This window comes from Mytilus edulis, unplaced genomic scaffold (genome assembly GCF_963676685.1).
Source record: "Mytilus edulis unplaced genomic scaffold, xbMytEdul2.2 SCAFFOLD_167, whole genome shotgun sequence".
Lineage (NCBI taxonomy): Eukaryota > Metazoa > Mollusca > Bivalvia > Mytilida > Mytilidae > Mytilus > Mytilus edulis.
The window spans coordinates 10857-35869 of NW_027268603.1; the positions used below are offsets into that span (position 1 = coordinate 10857).

The 25013-nt window shown below is 32.0% G+C and overlaps 1 protein-coding gene across 1 annotated transcript; it reads right to left on the reverse strand.

The window, feature by feature from the left end:
- Positions 1–14385: 14385 nt before the first annotated feature.
- On the reverse strand, positions 14386–22062 carry LOC139507901 (uncharacterized). Its single transcript, XM_071295880.1, has 4 exons — positions 21938–22062; positions 18415–18487; positions 17475–17638; positions 14386–14820 (listed from the first exon to the last, which is right to left on the reverse strand). Exons 1-4 carry the CDS (start codon positions 21984–21986, stop codon positions 14573–14575), a joined length of 534 nt encoding a protein of 177 aa, XP_071151981.1. The 5' UTR covers positions 21987–22062; the 3' UTR covers positions 14386–14572.
- Positions 22063–25013: the final 2951 nt, after the last annotated feature.

Genomic DNA, 25013 nt, shown 5'->3' on the forward strand with positions numbered 1-25013 from the left:
ATACATATGTAAGGATTATTTATAACCAAAAAGCTTCACAAATTTAAAATTGCTGGAAAATATTACATCTTCATGTAAGGCTCCCCTTCATTGAAAAACCTAAATTTTTAGGGGCAGGCTCATATAAATTTGACTTTTGAATAATTATGCCAAGTCTGATAAATCAAATGAGTACTCTATTGCTTTTAGTACATGATAAGTTATATATTAAGGCATTTAAAAAGTATTTTTTTGCAATATTTTAATTTTCAAAGCCCCAAATGTTGATAGTTGAAATTTTTCAATTTTAACGTCAAAATTTTACACGCAAAGATGAGTATAGAACTTAATTTAATGTCTACAATATACATCCTATTGACATGAAACTTTGTAAGCAGTGTTATAATACATTAAACTTTGTTCATACCAAGTTTTTTTAAGATTTGTCAACTCTTTCTACCCTATTAGGTCCGAGATCACCATTGTCGTCCCTTGATTTTCGTTGTCCACAAATATAGTCCCTAGTGTTGAGGGTTGGTTACTTGCCATTAATTTTTATACCCCTTCCAAATTTATTTCTCCATGTTCAATGCCTCAAATTGCAAGGAGGGGGATGAAATTACACTGTAAAAAAATTTGGGTCCAGAATTTTAAAGGAAAGTAGTGATTTGGTCCAGCTGAAAAAGGTTGAAAATGAGCACTTCGGAAGCTGTCAAAAGATTTCAAGACGCCCTAAACATAAAATTGTCCATATTTTGAGTTAGAGGCGATGAAGTTTTCTATAAATTTGATATAATTTGTCCCAAAAGTAGTACAACACACTGTAAAAGTTTCTTTGAGAAAGCGCAGGTGGGATTTTTTTTATTTTCATTTATGTTCTAAAAGAAATGCACTACGAATTAATTGTGTTCTCGGACCTAAGAGGTGAAATCTGTAAATATAGAATTTGTACTCTGGTAACTTCCCTTAATGATTTGATGGTGTCAACTTGTCAAATAGCATGAAACTAAAGGATTTAAACTTTTATTTTATAGAATTTCTGCAAAAACGACCAATTTTGGCATTTTATTGTCAAAATAGGCATTTTATAACTTTTTCAATATTGATGCATAAATGGCATCCTGACTTTCTATCTGACAGGTTTTAATGTGTCAATATTTGTGTTTCTATGCCTTTATCTGCTTCTTTTACTTATTTATGAACTCTGAATCTACAGAAAAGAAATTTATCTCAGATAAAATGTGCAAAATGTGTTGTATAAATGACCCTTGTCTAACGCCTTGTTCGGATGCAGTCAATAGTGGGGAACTTGGTATATAAAATTTGATGTCCATATTAGAGACCTCACTAAATTTGTATCAAATGCACTTTACAATGTCTATTGTACCTGTTTCATTTCACATAATATATTTCTTTTCTTCTGTAGGATAGCAAGTGGTTTAAATATAAGCCTGTTGAGAATAAATTGCATGCAAGTTTTTCCCTAAAAAGGCAAAAATCTTTGTTTCAGCCCATACTGCTTGTAAGAAAAGTTAATTGCAAGAGTCTTTTTGTGTTCAGATTTGTTGTATCATGTCACATGAGTATAGAAATGATAAAAAAGACACAAATTTTTATTTCTTATAGCCTCAACATGCACTTTTTAATGTAAATATGTGGCAAGGCCTAAATTGACCCTAAATTTTTTCCAGTCTTACTTGGCCTAAGACCCTTTTAAACTAATATGATATGTTATTTGTAACTTTTCTTTCCATTTAAAGTACTTTAAATACATATGTAAGGATTATTTATAACCAAAAAGCTTCACAAATTTAAAATTGCTGGAAAATATTACATCTTCATGTAAGGCTCCCCTTCATTGAAAAACCTAAATTTTTAGGGGCAGGCTCATATAAATTTGACTTTTGAATAATTATGCCAAGTCTGATAAATCAAATGAGTACTCTATTGCTTTTAGTACATGATAAGTTATATATTAAGGCATTTAAAAAGTATTTTTTTGCAATATTTTAATTTTCAAAGCCCCAAATGTTGATAGTTGAAATTTTTCAATTTTAACGTCAAAATTTTACACGCAAAGATGAGTATAGAACTTAATTTAATGTCTACAATATACATCCTATTGACATGAAACTTTGTAAGCAGTGTTATAATACATTAAACTTTGTTCATACCAAGTTTTTTTAAGATTTGTCAACTCTTTCTACCCTATTAGGTCCGAGATCACCATTGTCGTCCCTTGATTTTCGTTGTCCACAAATATAGTCCCTAGTGTTGAGGGTTGGTTACTTGCCATTAATTTTTATACCCCTTCCAAATTTATTTCTCCATGTTCAATGCCTCAAATTGCAAGGAGGGGGATGAAATTACACTGTAAAAAAATTTGGGTCCAGAATTTTAAAGGAAAGTAGTGATTTGGTCCAGCTGAAAAAGGTTGAAAATGAGCACTTCGGAAGCTGTCAAAAGATTTCAAGACGCCCTAAACATAAAATTGTCCATATTTTGAGTTAGAGGCGATGAAGTTTTCTATAAATTTGATATAATTTGTCCCAAAAGTAGTACAACACACTGTAAAAGTTTCTTTGAGAAAGCGCAGGTGGGATTATTTTTATTTTCATTTATGTTCTAAAAGAAATGCACTACGAATTAATTGTGTTCTCGGACCTAAGAGGTGAAATCTGTAAATATAGAATTTGTACTCTGGTAACTTCCCTTAATGATTTGATGGTGTCAACTTGTCAAATAGCATGAAACTAAAGGATTTAAACTTTTATTTTATAGAATTTCTGCAAAAACGACCAATTTTGGCATTTTATTGTCAAAATAGGCATTTTATAACTTTTTCAATATTGATGCATAAATGGCATCCTGACTTTCTATCTGACAGGTTTTAATGTGTCAATATTTGTGTTTCTATGCCTTTATCTGCTTCTTTTACTTATTTATGAACTCTGAATCTACAGAAAAGAAATTTATCTCAGATAAAATGTGCAAAATGTGTTGTATAAATGACCCTTGTCTAACGCCTTGTTCGGATGCAGTCAATAGTGGGGAACTTGGTATATAAAATTTGATGTCCATATTAGAGACCTCACTAAATTTGTATCAAATGCACTTTACAATGTCTATTGTACCTGTTTCATTTCACATAATATATTTCTTTTCTTCTGTAGGATAGCAAGTGGTTTAAATATAAGCCTGTTGAGAATAAATTGCATGCAAGTTTTTCCCTAAAAAGGCAAAAATCTTTGTTTCAGCCCATACTGCTTGTAAGAAAAGTTAATTGCAAGAGTCTTTTTGTGTTCAGATTTGTTGTATCATGTCACATGAGTATAGAAATGATAAAAAAGACACAAATTTTTATTTCTTATAGCCTCAACATGCACTTTTTAATGTAAATATGTGGCAAGGCCTAAATTGACCCTAAATTTTTTCCAGTCTTACTTGGCCTAAGACCCTTTTAAACTAATATGATATGTTATTTGTAACTTTTCTTTCCATTTAAAGTACTTTAAATACATATGTAAGGATTATTTATAACCAAAAAGCTTCACAAATTTAAAATTGCTGGAAAATATTACATCTTCATGTAAGGCTCCCCTTCATTGAAAAACCTAAATTTTTAGGGGCAGGCTCATATAAATTTGACTTTTGAATAATTATGCCAAGTCTGATAAATCAAATGAGTACTCTATTGCTTTAATTACATGATAAGTTATATATTAAGGCATTTAAAAAGTATTTTTTTGCAATATTTTAATTTTCAAAGCCCCAAATGTTGATAGTTGAAATTTTTCAATTTTAACGTCAAAATTTTACACGCAAAGATGAGTATAGAACTTAATTTAATGTCTACAATATACATCCTATTGACATGAAACTTTGTAAGCAGTGTTATAATACATTAAACTTTGTTCATACCAAGTTTTTTTAAGATTTGTCAACTCTTTCTACCCTATTAGGTCCGAGATCACCATTGTCGTCCCTTGATTTTCGTTGTCCACAAATATAGTCCCTAGTGTTGAGGGTTGGTTACTTGCCATTAATTTTTATACCCCTTCCAAATTTATTTCTCCATGTTCAATGCCTCAAATTGCAAGGAGGGGGATGAAATTACACTGTAAAAAAATTTGGGTCCAGAATTTTAAAGGAAAGTAGTGATTTGGTCCAGCTGAAAAAGGTTGAAAATGAGCACTTCGGAAGCTGTCAAAAGATTTCAAGACGCCCTAAACATAAAATTGTCCATATTTTGAGTTAGAGGCGATGAAGTTTTCTATAAATTTGATATAATTTGTCCCAAAAGTAGTACAACACACTGTAAAAGTTTCTTTGAGAAAGCGCAGGTGGGATTTTTTTTATTTTCATTTATGTTCTAAAAGAAATGCACTACGAATTAATTGTGTTCTCGGACCTAAGAGGTGAAATCTGTAAATATAGAATTTGTACTCTGGTAACTTCCCTTAATGATTTGATGGTGTCAACTTGTCAAATAGCATGAAACTAAAGGATTTAAACTTTTATTTTATAGAATTTCTGCAAAAACGACCAATTTTGGCATTTTATTGTCAAAATAGGCATTTTATAACTTTTTCAATATTGATGCATAAATGGCATCCTGACTTTCTATCTGACAGGTTTTAATGTGTCAATATTTGTGTTTCTATGCCTTTATCTGCTTCTTTTACTTATTTATGAACTCTGAATCTACAGAAAAGAAATTTATCTCAGATAAAATGTGCAAAATGTGTTGTATAAATGACCCTTGTCTAACGCCTTGTTCGGATGCAGTCAATAGTGGGGAACTTGGTATATAAAATTTGATGTCCATATTAGAGACCTCACTAAATTTGTATCAAATGCACTTTACAATGTCTATTGTACCTGTTTCATTTCACATAATATATTTCTTTTCTTCTGTAGGATAGCAAGTGGTTTAAATATAAGCCTGTTGAGAATAAATTGCATGCAAGTTTTTCCCTAAAAAGGCAAAAATCTTTGTTTCAGCCCATACTGCTTGTAAGAAAAGTTAATTGCAAGAGTCTTTTTGTGTTCAGATTTGTTGTATCATGTCACATGAGTATAGAAATGATAAAAAAGACACAAATTTTTATTTCTTATAGCCTCAACATGCACTTTTTAATGTAAATATGTGGCAAGGCCTAAATTGACCCTAAATTTTTTCCAGTCTTACTTGGCCTAAGACCCTTTTAAACTAATATGATATGTTATTTGTAACTTTTCTTTCCATTTAAAGTACTTTAAATACATATGTAAGGATTATTTATAACCAAAAAGCTTCACAAATTTAAAATTGCTGGAAAATATTACATCTTCATGTAAGGCTCCCCTTCATTGAAAAACCTAAATTTTTAGGGGCAGGCTCATATAAATTTGACTTTTGAATAATTATGCCAAGTCTGATAAATCAAATGAGTACTCTATTGCTTTTAGTACATGATAAGTTATATATTAAGGCATTTAAAAAGTATTTTTTTGCAATATTTTAATTTTCAAAGCCCCAAATGTTGATAGTTGAAATTTTTCAATTTTAACGTCAAAATTTTACACGCAAAGATGAGTATAGAACTTAATTTAATGTCTACAATATACATCCTATTGACATGAAACTTTGTAAGCAGTGTTATAATACATTAAACTTTGTTCATACCAAGTTTTTTTAAGATTTGTCAACTCTTTCTACCCTATTAGGTCCGAGATCACCATTGTCGTCCCTTGATTTTCGTTGTCCACAAATATAGTCCCTAGTGTTGAGGGTTGGTTACTTGCCATTAATTTTTATACCCCTTCCAAATTTATTTCTCCATGTTCAATGCCTCAAATTGCAAGGAGGGGGATGAAATTACACTGTAAAAAAATTTGGGTCCAGAATTTTAAAGGAAAGTAGTGATTTGGTCCAGCTGAAAAAGGTTGAAAATGAGCACTTCGGAAGCTGTCAAAAGATTTCAAGACGCCCTAAACATAAAATTGTCCATATTTTGAGTTAGAGTCGATGAAGTTTTCTATAAATTTGATATAATTTGTCCCAAAAGTAGTACAACACACTGTAAAAGTTTCTTTGAGAAAGCGCAGGTGGGATTTTTTTTATTTTCATTTATGTTCTAAAAGAAATGCACTACGAATTAATTGTGTTCTCGGACCAGCTGTGTCAAATTTTAATGATATATCACAAGTACCTATTTCGAAATGGGCCGAAGCATTTTGATCAACTTAATTATGATGAGAACAGAATGTAGCAAATATAAATGAATGTATGTATTAAGCCTTGCAACAGTCGATTTATAGAGAAAACAAAATATTAAAAGATGTATCTATAATACTAAAATTACGAGGTCCAATTTGTCAGCCGTCATCACGTAAAAACGACGAATCAAAGAATTCAACTTTATATACAACTAATATAGTACAAAGGCGTAGATTAAAAATTACACCACTCCAGGCCCTTTTGTTTTCCACGTAATTAATAATCGCCAATAATTATGAAGTTCCGGGTCGAGTCCCGATACCGATACAAATAGTATAATCACCTGTTACCTATTACCTTATCTGTACGTTCCGCATCTGACAGGCGCACCACCAAACGGTGTATTCAGGATTAATATGCTATATAAACGGGTCATAATCACAGGGTTGACACCACTAGATTGTCAAATTGTTACCTATTGTAGTATTTTAATCCGTAAGACTTTCTAAGATAACAATACGAATACTAAAAATCCGGACTAAAAATAAGTTTCAATTTGTTAGCGGGCATGACGTAAAACAGCGAATCAAAGAATTCAACTTTATTTATAACTAATATAGGACAATGCTGTTGATTAAAAAATACTCCATTCCAGGACCTTTTGTTTTCCAAATATTTAATATTACCAATAATTGATAAGTTCCAGTTCGACGGGTTCAAACAGAAAGATTTGAAAGCAGAGAAAATTGTGTATCTTATAATCGGCATGACTTTATCAGATGACAGTACTAATACTAAGATAAGGCTTGCGCATAGGTATATACTTTAATTCAGTCACGGACCCGCGATATCACGGGTGTGTTCTAATATTATATAAAATTAAAATGGCCAGCGTGTTTCACTGATGTGGTGGTTTTTTTTTTTATTTTATGGCGTACTTTTTAATCGCCATTATTATGGTATTTACTACGTATATGTAAGTTTTGTATGTTCATTTGTTCTCACATTTGCCTTAACATTTATCAAGATTTACCTACCAGAAGCAAGAAAAGTAAATACAAACAACCAAAATTGCAGGCCTTCCATTTTGAACAGGAAGTTCTTGTTTTGTCTATTTCACGGCTGTTGATTAAAAGGTAGAAATTTAAGTACCTGAATTTATCAAATATCAACAGTACAAGTGCAGTATTTAAATGAATACACATGACATGTGCAATATGAAACCTATATGACGTGGTATCGTTACAAATAAAAACTACCCACCGTTTAATGAACAAGGATGTAAACTACTCACTGCATGTGTTTACCTGGGAAAACAAACAGTATAAGGCCAAACCAATTTGATTCCTTGTTCGACGGACCCGCCCGCACCTATTTTTTTCAAAACAGAATTTTTTATTTGTTTTTATATTCCCGCTTCCCGCATCCGGAAATGTAATCTTGTCCATTTCCCGCACCGTTTTTTTTGTAAATATTATAAAAAGATATCAACATTTGTTTTTTAAATCACAGTCTAACCTGTATATAACGATATTAAACATAAAAGCACCCCACCACACTTTGTAAATATCTGTGAAAATATTTGTTTCAGCATGAAACCTATTTATCCAAAGCGGGAGTGCTCCGATATAAATTTATAACAGCGGAAATACCTGTAAAGAACAAAAAATTGGTTACTTTCCCCCTTACTTATATTCCCTATCAAAAAATGTTCGTTGTTATAATAAAGTACAAAGAACTTCTGAAGGATTTGCCTTCAACTGCAATTATATTGTATGCTGGCGAAACAAAACTATCCATAGCCGCTGCATGTTTATGCACCTGTCCTGATTGATTGAGGGGCCATTTGTTCAGCAGTTATCGTTTGTTGATGTTGTTCATCGGTATTTTCCCTTTTGGATATACATGATATATAAGTTAGATCGTTGGTTTTCCTGTTCGAATTGTGTACGCTAATAAATTTGGGGTCCTTTATAGCCTGCAGTTTGGTCTGTATCAAAGCCCTGTGTAAAAGGCCGTACTTTGACCTGTGTTTGTTATTATCAGGTTGAGAACAACCCTCCCTCAGACAAGGGGTCATTTTACTGATGTAGAAAAGCAAATAGAAATACCAAGGATTTGTATAGTTATTCTATACAAAACCTTTGAAAACTTAGAATTTTGTACTCAAAAAGAGGAGAGTAACATCATATTTTAAACAACTTTTTCTAAAAGAGGGGTCCAATTATTTTGAATAATATTAAACTGTTAAAGTAAATGTGTTAGCATGGTTTAAGTCCAGGAATATTACAAAATTCTTGGACATGTTTTGACCATTTAATACCAGATAGATATATAGTTCTTTGAGAAAATATGAGCCCTTTTGAACAAACAAATATATTAAAACTTATATTGATCCCTCAAAAAACATGTAAAAGGGATATTTATAACATCAAACTGATTATGACTTGGATGGAGAATTGTCTCATTGTCAGTCACACATACATAGACCAGATTTAATTATTTTTTGGTGAACAGGGAAAAATACTTCAGAAATTAAAGAAATGTCAAAGTACAAGTGATAAATCAAGCTTTGATATTGTCAAAACCTACTATTTTATGTCTACAAAAAAAAATTATAATCGCTCGCCTTTACTTTTCAAGCTTCGCTTCAAAAATTTGCAAATTAAATATTTTTTTATTAAAATTTTCAAATCGCTCGCTCGCCCCAAATTTTGGAGTTCAAAAATCCGTAGAACAAGAAATTAAATTGGTGTGGCCTAAATAAAACAAATAATACAACAAACATAGCGAAATATTTTTTTGTGCATTTCAAAATGAATAGAGTCAAATAAACCTATCAACAGTTCCAATAACAGATAAACTCATCATAGATACCAGGATTAAAAATTTATATTTACGCCAGACGCGCGTTTCGTCTAAGAAAGACTCATCAGTGATGATCGAATGATAAAATGTTTAAAGTACGAAGTTGAAGAGCAATGAGGACCATAAATTCCTAAAAGTGTTGCCAAATACATCTAAGGTAATATATTCCTGAGGTAGAAAAGCCTTATGTTTTCAAAAATTCAAAGTTGATTGGTGATTGGTGGCGGTCAGTTGTTATTGGTGGAGGAAGCCGGTATAGAACAACCGACCTTCTTTTCGAACCCACAACCTCAGTGTTGACTGGCTAGTGATACAGTAGTTCGAATTCTTATACATGTATAATTTGGCACCAATGACCAGACTATCAGTTGACGCGTTTTTTTTACACAGTTAAGTTGCAGGTTTTTCTTGTGGTTTTGGTTACACGTTTTTTCCTTCTGTTCATTCTGATCTTAAGTTGTAATAAGACTGCCAGGTTTATCGACTTGAAGTCATATGCTTTGTCCTCATCATGTTCGAGTGTTAGTTTTAGATATCATCAACATTCGTTCATCATGTAGACAACGCGTCGACATTAAGATGGGTTTATTTTTCACCTTTATATGCTTGACGTTAAACATCCATCCATGATGGATGGATGATCATGGATGAATAGATGGATGGATTGATGTTTAACGTCAGCAGAATATTGTTGGGAAGCCACCAACGGGCCACCATTGGGTCTCCAATACATCGAGAAAATCCCTTGTGTTTTGGAAATAATCATAATGATTGTTAATGTAATATGTTTATTTGACTCTAATGCCGATAAACGTTGGTTTACTTCATCAAATATTCCATTTAATTCGTAAGAACATTTTAGAACGCTATGAAACAAATAATTATCTGTTTAATAAGGTTCTAAAGTTTTTTTATATCATATAATAGAAAAGAGCTATATGTAAAATGAGAATAAGTGCTCATGATCTTAGAATTGAGAAAGATAGATATAGTAAAAAATACATAGAGAGAACTCAACGTCTATGTCATCACTGCTTATCACATGGATCAAATTCTATTGAAGATGAGACCCATTTTACAGTAAATTGTCCATTATATAATGAACAGAGGAAATTATTATTTGATAAAGTTATCACTTTTTGTACTAATTTTATTTCTGACTGTTCACAAATGAGAATTTACCAACTCTCATGTGCCTAGGAAATTACATTATTAAAGGTTTAGAAATAAGATCCAGATGTAAACAAAATATATGAAATAATATAATATAATATTGTTATAAGATTTAATATAATAGTTATATAAAACACATGTTGTGTTAGGCTCTGATCCTGTCGATAACGTTATAGATATAGGAAGATGTGGTGTGAGTGCCAATGAGACAACTCTCCATACAAATAACAATTTAAAAAGTAAACCATTATAGGTTAAAGTACGGCCTTCAACACGGAGCCTTAGCTCACACCGAACAACAAGCTATAAAGGGCCCCAAAATTACTAGTGTAAAACCATTCAAACGGGAAAACCAACGGTCTAATCTATATAAACAAAACGAGAAACGAGAAACACGTATATATTACATAAACAAACGACAACTACTGTACATCAGATTCCTGACTTAGGACAGGTGCAAACATTTGCAGCGGGATTAAACGTTTTAATGGATCCAAACCTTCTCCCTTTTTCTGAAACAATAGCATAACATCACAACAAAGAAAAACATACGATAAAATATCAATTGGCAGACTTAACTCAATCAAAAAACGTATGATTAAACAATGAACGAATAAATTTGATCTGCGATATCTGAATACAAATGCACAGTTAATTAAATATTAGAGACAAACATTCATGACCAAAAAGCTAACAAACAAATTCAAAAACAGGACATGACTGAGAAATATTTAACCAATCAATGTTCACTTTAGAAAAAAACCGGTTTTTTTATAATCTTGAAGTTTATACAAATGTTGTAAGAATAAGTGAAGATATTACAAATAATCAAAGCTGGTGTACAGACAAGATCCGTATAAATAAAAAATGACAAAAAAGCATTATAAACAGTATCAACAGGTCGAATTAACAAGAAAATACGATTTGAGAGTACTCGCAGTTACTGACAGCTAGTTAAAAGCCAAAACCAATTAATAATAAAAAATCATGCATCAGAGACTAAAATCGACTAAAACACATCACAGGGATTTAGTATTTTAACGTCATTAATAGTCAAAGAAGACATGACTTGTGCAATGCCAAAAATAAATGTATCGACAGGTAGTAGTATAGTGAAGAGCGACTTCTATAGAAATAAAAGTTAACGTGTCTGTGTCTCTATACATCTCGCCTCAAAAGATAATGAAATTTAGTTATGTTTTAATTTGCTAATGACAATATCAATATTAGTGCCAATGTGAACTATATTCAGAGATCTTATTACAATATCGGTACGATAACCCTTACTTATAAGTTTGTTTAAAGGTTCGATGAGTTTACAAGGATCACATAGTGATTTCCTCGCTTTAAGTACAATATTACCATAAAATTTAGGATGTGAAATACCATTTTTAATAAGCTTTCTACAGGTATAGCCAAATTTACTAATCAAATCTTTGTATCTATGAAAGAATTTAGTAAAAGTTTTAAGTAATTTATGGTATCGAAATCCCTGACACAACAATTTACCAGTGATGCATTGATTACGTTCGTTAAAATCTATGACATCAGAACACACACGGGCAAACCGAACGAGTTGCGATATATAAACACCGTATGATGGAGCCAAAGGCACATCGCCGTCTAAAAAAGGAAAATTAACAATAGGAAATGAAAAATCGTCTCTTTTGTCGTAAATTTTAGTGTGAAGTTTCCCGTTTGAAATTGAAATGTCTAAATCTAGAAAAGGACAACTGCTGCTGTTTATGTTAGATTTAGTTAAAGTAAGTTCGTTTGGGTAAATTTCTGAAGTATATTTAGAGAACTCTGGATTATTCAACGAAAAAATATCATCCAGATAACGGTAGGTATTTTTGAAAGTATCAACCAAATGTAACAATGATGGGTCTTTACTGAGTTTGGTCATAAACTGAGATTCATAGCAATATAGAAATAAATCTGCTATTAAAGGGGCACAGTTGGTGCCCATAGGAATACCTACTACCTGACGATACACTTTATCGCCGAAACGTACATAAATGTTATCAAGCAGAAAGTTTAAAGCTTCAATCATATCCTCACATTTCCAGTAAGTGTATCTAGCATACTTTCCCTTTTCGTTACAGAAAAAGGCCTTAAACGAGTTATAGTATGTTATTAGTTTTCTGTTTTGCTTTTTCCAATCATATTGTGTTGTAAAATGATGCCCTTTCTGGGTTCTTGATTAGATTAATAAAATTCTAATCTTATCTTATCTTATCTTATACCTTGGTCAAAGAAACCCAAACACATGACTAAAAAATGAAAGACTTTATTTTCATAAATTGCATTAATGAATATTAACAGCAGTATAGTATAAAACATTATAAAGCCACTTAAAATAATGATCAATTTAATATAAAAAAATAAACGACTTTTGACTATGAGTGACGTCAGAAATTAACTTTTTTGGGGGGAAATAAAAAATACTGTAAAGTTAAAAGTAAAGAATACTTTATTTTGATATATTTTGTAAAAGGTTGATAATGACAGGAAGGATAACTTGAGTGCTAAATTTGAAAAAGCACAATGACACTGTATATTTATCGCGTATCGTAAATGTACATGTAATAACCATGTACATGTACATTGCATGTCTTCAACAAAGTTATGGTTCCCTTTTCCGGGTTTGACTTGATCTTTAGTCCTTTTCGGCTTTATGGCTGCAACAAGCACTGATAATAATCATATCGAATGTAAGGTAACTCCGTTTCAGAGCAGAATAAGCTATAAATATCATATCAAATTTCCGACATTCAATTTGTAGAAATTTCATAGCGTTTTCTTCTCAAATTACTCGTTTGATGGTGTAAGTTTTTAACGACCTTGACTGGCTATACAACCTTTGCACGGTCGGTCGGTCATGCAAATTACTCGTTTAACACTGAGACTATAGTAATATTCAGAGTACCAACATTTTTAATTGCATAATATTTGACATACGACAATTTTAGTCAAAGTATTTGATATACTAGTATGATAAAAAAAAAATATTTTGTTCTCCATAAAAAAAAATCGCATATTCCATACAATCTTATACATTTCTTCTTTGATATTGTGAACTGCTGTTTAATTTTGCATCTTTCAAAGTTTATCTATTACAATGTTCACCCCGTATGTACAGTACTTGGGAAAATTAAAGCATTTTATTGTTGTTTATTGAGACATACATGATAAGGAAGTGAATACGAAAAAGAAAGCTTTACAAAATTAAAAACCAATTGTTCAGAGAACAATTGAAGGTCTTTCCACCAATAAGGATCTATTTTGATATGAAAATATTAAAATTCAGTTGAAAATGTCAGTTCCTATGGCTTAATGATGTATAAATATGAATTTTGAGCAAAGGTCAAAATCTAGAACGTCAATTACTGATGACCTTGACCTATATTTCAAGGTCATAAACCAGGGACTCCAAATCAAAATACCCTAGGTCTGTAATATGTATAGTTAATGAGTTATATCACTTTACGTTTAATTCTTAATATAGGAGGGGCAAAAACTCTCATTTTATGTCTACGCACCTTTTTAACCAACATATATAAGTTAAGACATGTCGCAACTAACAATTTAGTAAAAATAATTTGTCGGTATCTTATAAGGTTAATGAAAATGAGTGAAAATATGCCAAAATCAAAATTTAGAATATGACCTCGACCTTTGACCTTGACCTAATTTTTATTTTTTTGGACCAAGGATCTTAAATCAAAAGACCCTAGGTCTCTATCACTTATGGTTTACCAGTTAGAAATGCATATCACTTATATCATATACAAAAGGGGGGATAACTCTCATATGGAGTCTCCGGATAGCTTCGGTCAAAATAAAACAGAACATCCTGAAAATATAACGAGCAATTTGGAAAAATAAATTTGTCGGTTTCTTATACGGTTGCGAATATTAAGCGATCACAAGAAAAACAGTGTTTGGGGAGATAACTCTTACATTGAAAAGATTTTTGTTACGCGGTGTCAGTTTCAAAAGCGTATTAATTGTTCGATATCATATACCATATGTCTAAGCTACATCTTGCCAAACAAAAAAATTGCGAAGGAACAAAAAGTTGGCGGAAGAAAAAAAATAATAATAATAATCAGAAGAAAACCAATAGGTCTTTCCACGGAAAAGTGGAAAGACCTAATTACGCAGTATAAATTATATAGAATGAATCTGATTTCAAATATTCGTGTTATTTAAATTCTGGTTAATCAAGTGATACCGTATTTACAATGCTACCTTAACCCTTTTTAAATGAAGCAACTTAGTTAGATTTGTTATGTTATTAAACATCCGTTTATATCTATCAATTTGTTGTACAATGTCCTTGCGAATTTACTGCATGGGTGCAGTCGGTTGTTCATTTGGCTTAGTTTGATAGGCTGCTTGTTCGTACGACGGAGGACTATATGCAGTGTTAGAATATCCCGCCATTGGGGGTTGTTCTGTTGGCTGACCGGTTGGATAAGTTGGCTGACCGGCTAGATAAGTTGGTTGACCGGCTGCGTAAGTAGGATATGTGTACTGTGGCTGATATCCTGGCTGTTGTGGATAGTATGGCGCACTGTAGCCTTGTTGTTGAGCTGTTAATCAAACAATAAAATATTACACTGATTTTAAAATTCTATTGAAAGTACATTTATATGTGATTAAAGATCGGCATAACTCAGTTGTACGTTACGCATTCTAATCCCTTTTTCAATTGTTTTATATTTTAAAAGCTGATGTTATCATTAATTGTATATTTCATAACATATTAGTGTAGCCGTTTGATTCTCCTTTGGGTGTCATTTGAGCTTAATAATTACATATGAAAATTGTACTAATGTCAAATTATTATTAATAATATTCAAACGGTCCTCGGAACATTTAACTATTTCAACATGTTGTTAAAAAAAAGTAAAAATCACAAATAATACTGAACTCTGAGGAAAATTCAAAACGGAAAGTCCCTAAGGCAGCAACCATTTGATTTTCGGGGGGGGGGGGGGGCTATGGATTTTTTCAAAAAAAATTTCACACTATTAAATAACCCGCTACGCACGTTATTCAGTGTGCACCAATTTTTTTTATGTTATTTCTTCATAGACAGAAAAAATATTACAGTCATTCCTTAAAAACACTTAAATATTTCACTTGTATGACGGTCGCATCAAATTCCATCACATTTACAACGACGCGTAAACAAAACTGACACAATAGTTAAAATTGTCAAAAAATGAGTACAGCAGTCATCACTGTGTCACAATCTCAAGACAAACAAACATTTAACAAAGAAGCACAAAAACATCTCTCAAATTAAACAACAGCATTCATTGCTTCGCGTGTTTAACGTCAGAAAATGTAAACGTCACACAGGAAAATATAAAATAATTTTGTCATTCAAAGTATTTTCCGATAAAATATAATTTCACATTGGGAATGGTGGTATACAGGGTTAAAAATTCTAAAGTTTTGATAAAATTAATTTCAGAAAAAGACCGAGATTTAAAATTATCCAGGAGTTCTTTAGAATTTTTAAGAATCCACATATGGTTAACCCCGGGTCCACTATGCGAGTAAAATAATTTATTCAAAATATTCAATGAAGCAAATTTAAAATGCATTTACGTCTTGACAATTACTCTATATCCCCTTTATTTTTTGAAGACTATAGTGTCCCTGCCGATTTTTTCGTTGCGACTAGTGCATCGTAGAATAAAGGTTATGTGATTTTCATCTGATGTCACAGGTCAGCATACGAAATTATATAGCACATGAAATTGCCCAATTCACTTTATATTATCATATATACTAAATTATCGATATTAAATATGAGTATTTAATCTAAAGACACTAATGTTTCTTCATTATAGATAAGTTAACCGGTGGTCTCGCCGAGACGGCTGGAGGTCGTGGGTTAGGACCCCTGCGGGCTCAAACCAGAGACTTGAAAATTGTAATTTGCTGCTTCTCCGTTAAGCCAATGACATTAATGAGTAAGAGCAAATATGATCGCCTCGCAGTCAGAATAATGTTTCTGGGTATCGTGACATATCTTGCTACGGACTGTTACCATTGTGAACTGTGAACTAGCATGTTGAAAGTATGGTCTACACTTTGTTCGTTATGCCCGTGTCTGTTGTGACGTTTTTTTTATTTTAATGAACGGGATCTATTTATAACTGACAAATTATTAAGGTAGGGATTTCGGTACCACAAATTACTTCAAAGCTTTAATTAATTCTTCCATTGATATAAAGATTTGGTTTTGAAGTTTGGTTGTACTTATTTCAAACGGGATAGCACATTCTCATTTATATTGACATGTTGTTTACTGTGTCCGGAGATTTCGAAAAGATCCTTGTAAACTTATCGATCCTTTAAATAAACATATTCTCAAAGGTTGTCAATTCAACACTGTAATAAGATCATTGAATATTGTTTTATTGGCTTTTATATTGATTTTGTTATCAATAAATTAAAAGCAAACGAAAAATTATTGTAATATACATATTCATGGATCTACAGTCTGTTGATACTGGTATCTTGGCATTGCACAAGGTCATATTTTTCTCTGACTGTTTACAACGTCTTTACACTAAATCCATTGGATATTGGATGTGTACTGATTGATAATTTAGTCTTAGATGCATGAATTCTTATATTAGTTGTTAGTGGCTTTGAAATAACTGTCTGTAACTGTGAGTGCTCTCAGATCTGTATTTAGTGTCTTTTTCTTGTTGGGATATTCAAGTACCCAGCCACTGATTTTTATAGTTCGTTATTATGCTGTACTGTCCCAAGTTAGGGGAAGGGTTGGGATCCCGCTAACATGTTTAACCCCGCCACATGCTGTATTTATGTGCCTGTTCCAAGTCAGGAACCTGCAATTCAGTGGTTTTCGTTTGTTGATGTGTTACATATTTGTGTTTCGTTCCTTTTTTGTACAAAAATTAGGCCGTTAGTTTTCTTGTTTAAATTGTTTTACATTTGTTATTTCGTGGCATCTTATAGCTGACATTGCGGTATGGGCTTTGCTCATAGTTGAACTCGGATATATACGGTGACATATAATTTCTGTGACATTTGGTCTCTTGTGGAGAGTTGTCTCATTGACAATCACACCACATCTTTTTTCATAAGAAGGATTTATAGTTCATATCACATAACCATGTTCTTTTTCTGAATATGAAATGATTTGCAATTTTCCGGACGTTGAACAACCATCAAACCATCGTTACTAGAAAACACTTACTTCCAATAGTGGTAACTGTAGGCATTGATTGACCAGTAGTAAATGTTGACCCCATGAAAGCTGGACGTCTATTACAGAATCTACATAGCAGAACCATTACCACGATACATACTATGAGGCTGATTCCTCCCCCGACTGCTGATCCAATTATTCGTGCGGTGCTCCTGTAATATTTTTCCTATTTATTTCATGCTCCATCCGTTTTTAACTTATTATATTGAAAGATGTAGGATCAATTCCCTTGTTTCATTTCACTTGAACAGGGTCGAATCTGCAAGCTATCAAAACGGCCTACTGGAATTTGAATATAAATGAGTCTAGTATGTCATACAAATGTACACTAAGAACATATTTCAGTAGTTTTACATATTACTATAAAATAAAAATCATTTTAGCACAACATGTTTACCGTCTTTTATACAAGATAATAAACAACCAGACCTTCAAAAAGTCTACGATGTCACGGTCACCGATGGATTTGAATACATATTTTTCTCATTATGTGGCTTTCATCAAAGGTGAGTTCGAACGCATCCAAACACTTATTTGTCACAAATAGAATGAAATTTTGTAACAAAATTAAACCTCGTCACCATTTTCTATAAGTAATCACCAAATTTCGTTCAGACTCATTCTTCTCGGCGACAAAGTGAATTTTATTTTTTTCGTATGCATTGTTACAAAAATCATTCGAAACGAGGGGGAACGTGTTAAAATAGTATAATACTTATATAACTTATATATAAGAATCTGGCTTTTTTGTTTTGTTTAACGAACTTTGGGAGACGATGGAAAAACTTTATTTATTCCCTATAATTTGGTCTATAGTTTAGAATAAATATAAGTTATCGTAGTTCCACCTTCAATATTATTTCTACTTTAGAAAAATGGCAAACTGTTAGGAACCACAAAGTAATCCTAGTTTTTTAAAGTAACTTACCAATAATGAGAATAATAGTAGTAGTAGCTGTAGCAGTTATATCCATGGTAACAAGAGGCTTTGCACTGTATCACTGAAATAGAAACATATTTATAGAAATGTATTTGAGGGTGACAACAACAGATTTGGGGGAGAGTATAGCGAACACCTCAACCTACAATTGACAACATAATAAAAAAAAAAACAAGTTTACTTATTAAAGTTTGTTTAACAATCATCTCACTGCCCTCTATTACGAATGTAGTTTGAATCCGTTTTAACCTTTCTTAAAATCTGTCAACAAAAAAGTTTTAAACACTTTATCTGATTCTTAGGATACCCTAGAACATTTTTGAACAGTTATGTCTTTAGAAAAGTTCCCGTTTTTTTCATATTGACGAAAAATAACAAATCTTTGTCGTAAATGCATGTATAGAAATCCAGCAATCTTTGACAAAAGCCAAAAGACTTCCTCAACGTCTAGAACTTATCAAGGAGTTTTTCCACGTCTACATTCTGACAGTTTTTAGCAGTTCTACCCTTAAACAATTTCTGACAGTTTTAAACAGTCCAACCCTTGAACAATTTCTGACAGTTTTATCCTTGAACATGTTTGAACAGATCTTCCCTTGAATAATTTCTGACAGTTTTTAACAGCTAGTATACCCTTGAACAATTAATAAAATTGACAGGCATTTAATATATTGCATTTACTTAAAACACTTCCAAACTCTTAAATGATGCACATGCTGTTACTTATTCATTTATCATGACTGTAATGTGTTGCAACTCGAAATTGACATATTTGACCTAGAAACGACAACCGTTCATACTGGCTGTTCAAAACTCCTCCATCTGAAAAAATCACATTGTTAGTCATTTGCTTGTTTATAAAACAAAGGAGGTCCATGGAAGAGCCCACACAAACGCTCGCACACTTATACACATCGGACTTAGAAATTACCTTAATTTTCCTAATCAGAATCGAAATAATTGATGCAAGCTTTACTTAATTGTAGTTTTATTATGGGTAGGTATTATATTCGTGTTATTTTAGCTCGGGCAAAAATAATCACGAATATAATGCCTACCCATGTTAGAACTACAATAAAGTATAGCTTGCATCAATTATTTCTAAAACAGTTATGGACAGTTCTTACCTGTAGCATGTTGAATAGTTCTACCCACGAACAGATTCACAAAGTCACATTCAATCCAGAACAATTTTTTACAGTTTTACTTTAGAACAGGTTTTACAAAATGATTTTACCCTTTCAGAGTTATTTTGTATAAAAATGCTCTATGACAGATTTTATATGCTAACATATCGGAAGAGATAAAAAAAAACCTGATTTTAGCTATATGGTCCGAGGACAAATGCAGTAATCGTTATTTGGTTTTCGTTGTCTTTCGAATATGGCCCCTAGTATAAACAGTGTATAACTTGCATTTTTTTTGTTAAATACCTACCCAATTGATTTCCTGATATTTGATGCATGAAATATAAAGTTAGGAAGTTGAATTGCATGTGTGCTGAATCATTATGTTAAGTAATAATATGGTACAATTAAATAAAATAAAAAGTCAGAAAATAGTATGTCTGAAACTGACTGAATTTTAGACCCCCTTAACACAGAATTGTCCATATTTTGAGCTAGAGCTGGTGGAGTTAGTATAATTTTTATAGTATTTGACCCAACACACTACACTGTAAAAAAATCGTTTTGAGATAGACCAGGTGCGATTTTTTTTTAATTTGAATTTATTGTCTAAAAGAAATGCACTTACGAAATAACTGTGTTCTACGGCCACATGGGGAACAATTTCCTTATATTGATGTTATTAGGTCCGGAAATAGAAAGAAAAGACCTAATACTTAAAATCTATTTTCGAATAATAAATCCATATCTTTTATAAATGTGACTATATTGGTTTTATATCTTTTTAAAAATATTACTATGTCTATTGCAATAATATGATTTTTTTTTTATTTATTTTATGCCCCACCTACGATAGTAGAGGGGTATTATGTTTTCTGGTCTGTGCCTCCGTTCGTTCGTCCGTTCGTCCGTCTGTCCGTCTGTTCGTGCGTCCGTTCGCTTCAGGTTAAAGTTTTTGGTCAAGGTAGTTTTTGATGAAGTTGAAGTCCAATCAACTTGAAACTTAGTACACATGTTCCCCATGATATGATCTTTCTAATTTTAATGCCAAATTATAGTTTTGACCCCAATTTCATGGTCCTCTGAACATAGAAAATGATAGTGCGAAGCCGGAGAAAGGAAGAAAGACCATTCACAATTTGTCTTACATTTGTTTTTCTTTTTTTTAATTAAATTAAAAAAATAATAAACCTTTCAAATGTACAGTTCATAAGATAAAAAATATTCCTTGTGGAACACCTCCCCCGCTCCTTTTTTTTGTGCTCTCTATTTTCAACCCTCGAATTAAGCTTTCAAATTTAATTAAAATTAAAACCTTGCTTTCTAACGGCCAATCTATTTATGTACCGGACCGGCAAATTTCTTTATTTAATACGAAAATCTACAGTACCGTTATACACATGCATGTTGTTTGCTTGGAGTCCCTTCCCGAAAAGAAAGAAATAGCCTAACTCCAAGATACTATATTCCTGCTTCACGTGATTTTTACCACGAATAAATACCGAATATGGAAAGTGAAGCTACAATTCAAACATAAAGTCCGAAGGCACAAATAAGAAAAAGAAAGGTTTATGTTTGGCAAAGGGTGCCGGGGTAATTCTCTCGGTGTTCAAAATATACATGAAATATTTGCCACTGCCCTTTTTCTGTTCTATGAATTTGAACCCTGAGTTTTCTATCTGTTACGGTTCAGGTTAAAGTTTTTGGTCAAGGTAGTTTTTGATGAAGTTAGTTACATCAACTTGAAACTTAGTACACATGTTCCCTATGACATGATCTTTCTAATTTTAATTCCAAATTAAAGTCTTGACCCAAATTTCACGGTCCACTGAAAATAGAAAATGATAGTGCGAATGGGGCATCTGTCTACTATGGACACATTCTTGTTTTTACATATATTGATTTGGTAAAATCTATCCCCAATTCTATGACATGTACGATACAAAGAATTTCTTAGTGACTGTTCAATGCGAAATTGCTACTTGTAACTGATTTCAAAATTAAATTATATATCACAAGTAAGTATTTTGAAATGGGCCGAATGATTGGGTGTTTTCATCGTCGACAACTGAATACTGATGAGGACGACAGAGGAAAAGTAGCTAATATAAACGTATTATACATGTATTTAGCCTTGCAATTTTTTTTAGATGTTTATTATTTTACATTGTATTGTATTATATGTCTCTGTTATTATATAAGAAAACAAATAAAATAAAATGGCCACAGTGTGTTATTTTTACCTATTTAAATCACGATTATTATGGCATTTGCTACATGAATATGTAAAGTTTTAGATGTTCAACAAATTCCTTTGCTAATGTGCAAGGAAATAGTGTTTCATTTGTTCTTAAATTTGCCTTAATTAATTAATATCTACCTACCAGAAGCAAGAAAAGTAAATAAAGATAAACAAAATTGTAGGCCTTCCATTTTGAACAGGAACTTATTGGTAATTGTCTAGTTCACGGATGTATGATTTTAAAAGGCCTATAACAATTGATCAATAGGTCGATATTTAAGTACATCTATTTATAAAATATCCCTATAATACAGGTACAGTCTGTAAAGGTATATTCCAAATATGTCTTATTCTATTGGAAATGCCCGAATACTTTTTATGATAAGATAAGATAATATATGTTTAATTCCAATTAATGGGCCCATGAAAAGCAAAGTAATGTAAACAGATTTCTGGAAAACTGGGAAAAACGTGTAAAAATTATGTAACGTTTAATATTTCAAATTTCAAAATGGTGTAGTTTTTTCTTCTTCAATTTCCCGAATTTATATAAAAGAATAAAATCTGACCCGTAAGAAATAAAACATGGAGTCTTTTTATGTTGCAGTAATCAAAAGCTGCACGCAAACGAGAAACTTTCAATCCACAAATGCGCGCAAACGTAATGTGCCCATTCATTTATAAGTCAAACTTATAAGTAGATTTGCCATTGCAAGCAATGGCGGATGGTACCCATCCCACATTGCCACTAAACTTCAACTTTTTTTAGAATTTTAAAAAGTCAATGCACAAAAGTACTTCACAACGCAGTTAAGGGGCATTTTTCAATTTTTCACATTTTTGAAGTTTCAATGGTAACGGCGGCCATTTTAAAAATTCGGAGTTCAAAAGTCCAACCCTTACTTGCCTGTTACCATCTAAATCAATTTTTAGTTAAGTTTGGTGGTTTTAGAAATTTTTGGACATTTTCGCCGTTTCAAAGTTAACGGTGTCCATTTCAAAATTATGATAGCAGCAGCAACATTGCTTTATGTCATGTTATATATTTAGACTATATGTTGGAGAGTTGTCTCATCAGCAAGCAAACCATATCTCTTTGTTCAAAACGTGTTTTATTTCGTTTATAGCTAGACTTGACGTTGTATGTATTTTCTTCATAAAATATTAGACGAATAAAGACGAGTAAAGAAAGGGGGAAACAAGCCTTTATGTAGTAAGAGGTTGGTAAGTTTTAAATTATTATTTTTTGTTTTAAATATCTAGGCTTCTTCATCAATTTTTACATTATTTACGATTTAATTGGGTTTTCTTCTATCTTTCTGTTAAATTTATTCTTAATTTTTTTTCTTGTAATCAGTGACGATTAATACGTTGACATATTGTACTTTCAAATAGGTGTTATTGAGTAAAGATTAATTACTTTTCTTATCTTAATGAAATGCTTAAAGAAAGATGAAACGAGGAAGATTTTAGTACATAAATTTAAAATGTTGAATAAACAGAAACAACGATTCGCTATCCAATCTTTAACCCCCTCATCCCCCCCCCCCGGACCCCAAATTTAAATTCGATACCCGAATAGTCCCTTTATAGGAATAAATATGCCAAAAGTCGTAATGAATTTCATTGAGTCTAAAAATTATTCAAATCAAATTTCATTTATATGAATATTCTTAAGTACATGATTTCTTTTTTGGCAGAAACTACAAAAAAATCATTATTATCTGTTCTGACTTTAAAACACTGATTTAAGATTTACACTGTGTACACAAAATAAAATAAAATATTTCATGTCCCAGTTTAGATAAATAAAAAAGGAAGGAGCAACCTTTCTTTTTTCATTAGGGGGCCTCGTTTGTTTGCCAAGAAGTCTAAGTAGTTCTTCTACTGTAATCACAGTCAAGACAGTCAACACTGAGGATTTGAGGGCGAACTCCGCCCATGCGGGGGTTCTCGACTCCAATATTAATTGATTAGGACTGTCAGTTTTGCTATCAAAGGTGTGTGGTTTTCTCCGTGCACTCCTGCTTCTCTACCAATAAATACTGGGCGCCACGAAAAACATCAACAATCAATCCATCGTTGTTTTTTTTTTTTTCTTATTTTGAAACTACGATGTTTGTACCAAGTGTTTAATCAATTTTTTTGTAACTTCAAGTCAGATGGCAGATTCATTTTATTTAATTATTTTTTTATTTTTTTTTTTTGGGGGGGGGGGGTCGAATAGGTTGTTCTTTCTTGCATTGGAGAACGAAACGTTTTTAGTCTTGCTACAATCGTTGATATTTTTTAATTTTATAGAATACATGTCACACCCCTTTCATAATCAAGGAAACACCCCTGAAGGTAAGAATAGATTTGAACTGTGCAGTGTATCTGTGGTAGTTAATGCACATCTTAGCTGTGCATTATTCAGATTATAGCACAGTAAGAACAAAGAGATTTAACCCATGTCATGTGTTCAAGTTTGTTTAACAATCATCTGCACTCTGCTACGAATGAAGTTTGAATCCGTTTTAACCTTTCTTAAAATCTGTCCGAAAAAGTTTTAAACACTTTATCTGATTCTTAGGAACCATGTTTGACAGCTGTTCTACTCTAGAACATTTTTGAACAGTTATGTCTTTAGAAAAGTTCCCGGTTTTTTTCCAGATTAACGAAAAATAACAAATCTTTGTCGTAAATGCATGTTTAGAAATCCTGTAATCTTTCACAAAGGCCAAAAGACTTCCTCAACGTCTAGAACTTATCAGGGAGTTTTTTCACGTCTACATTCTGACAGTTTTTAGCAATTCTCCCGTAAAACAATTTCTGACAGTTTTAAACAGTTCTACCCTTGAACAATTTCTGACAGTTTTTAACAGTTATACCCTTGAATAATTTCTGACAGTTGTATCCTTGAACATGTTTGAACAGTTCTACCATTGACTCTAATATGACATGCTTCTTTTGCTTTGTGAAAAAACCATGCTCTTACTCCAATAAAATTTGTTTGCACATGCGTATATTGACTACTGCAGAATACTGAATTTTATAAAATTGACAGGCATTTAATATATTTCATTAACTTAAAACACTTCCAAACTCTTAAATGGTGCACATGTTGTTACTTATTCATTTAGCATGACTGTAATGTGTTGCAACTCGAAATTGACATATTTGACCCAGATACGACAACAGTTCATGCTGGTTGTTCAAAACTCCTCCATCTGAAAAAA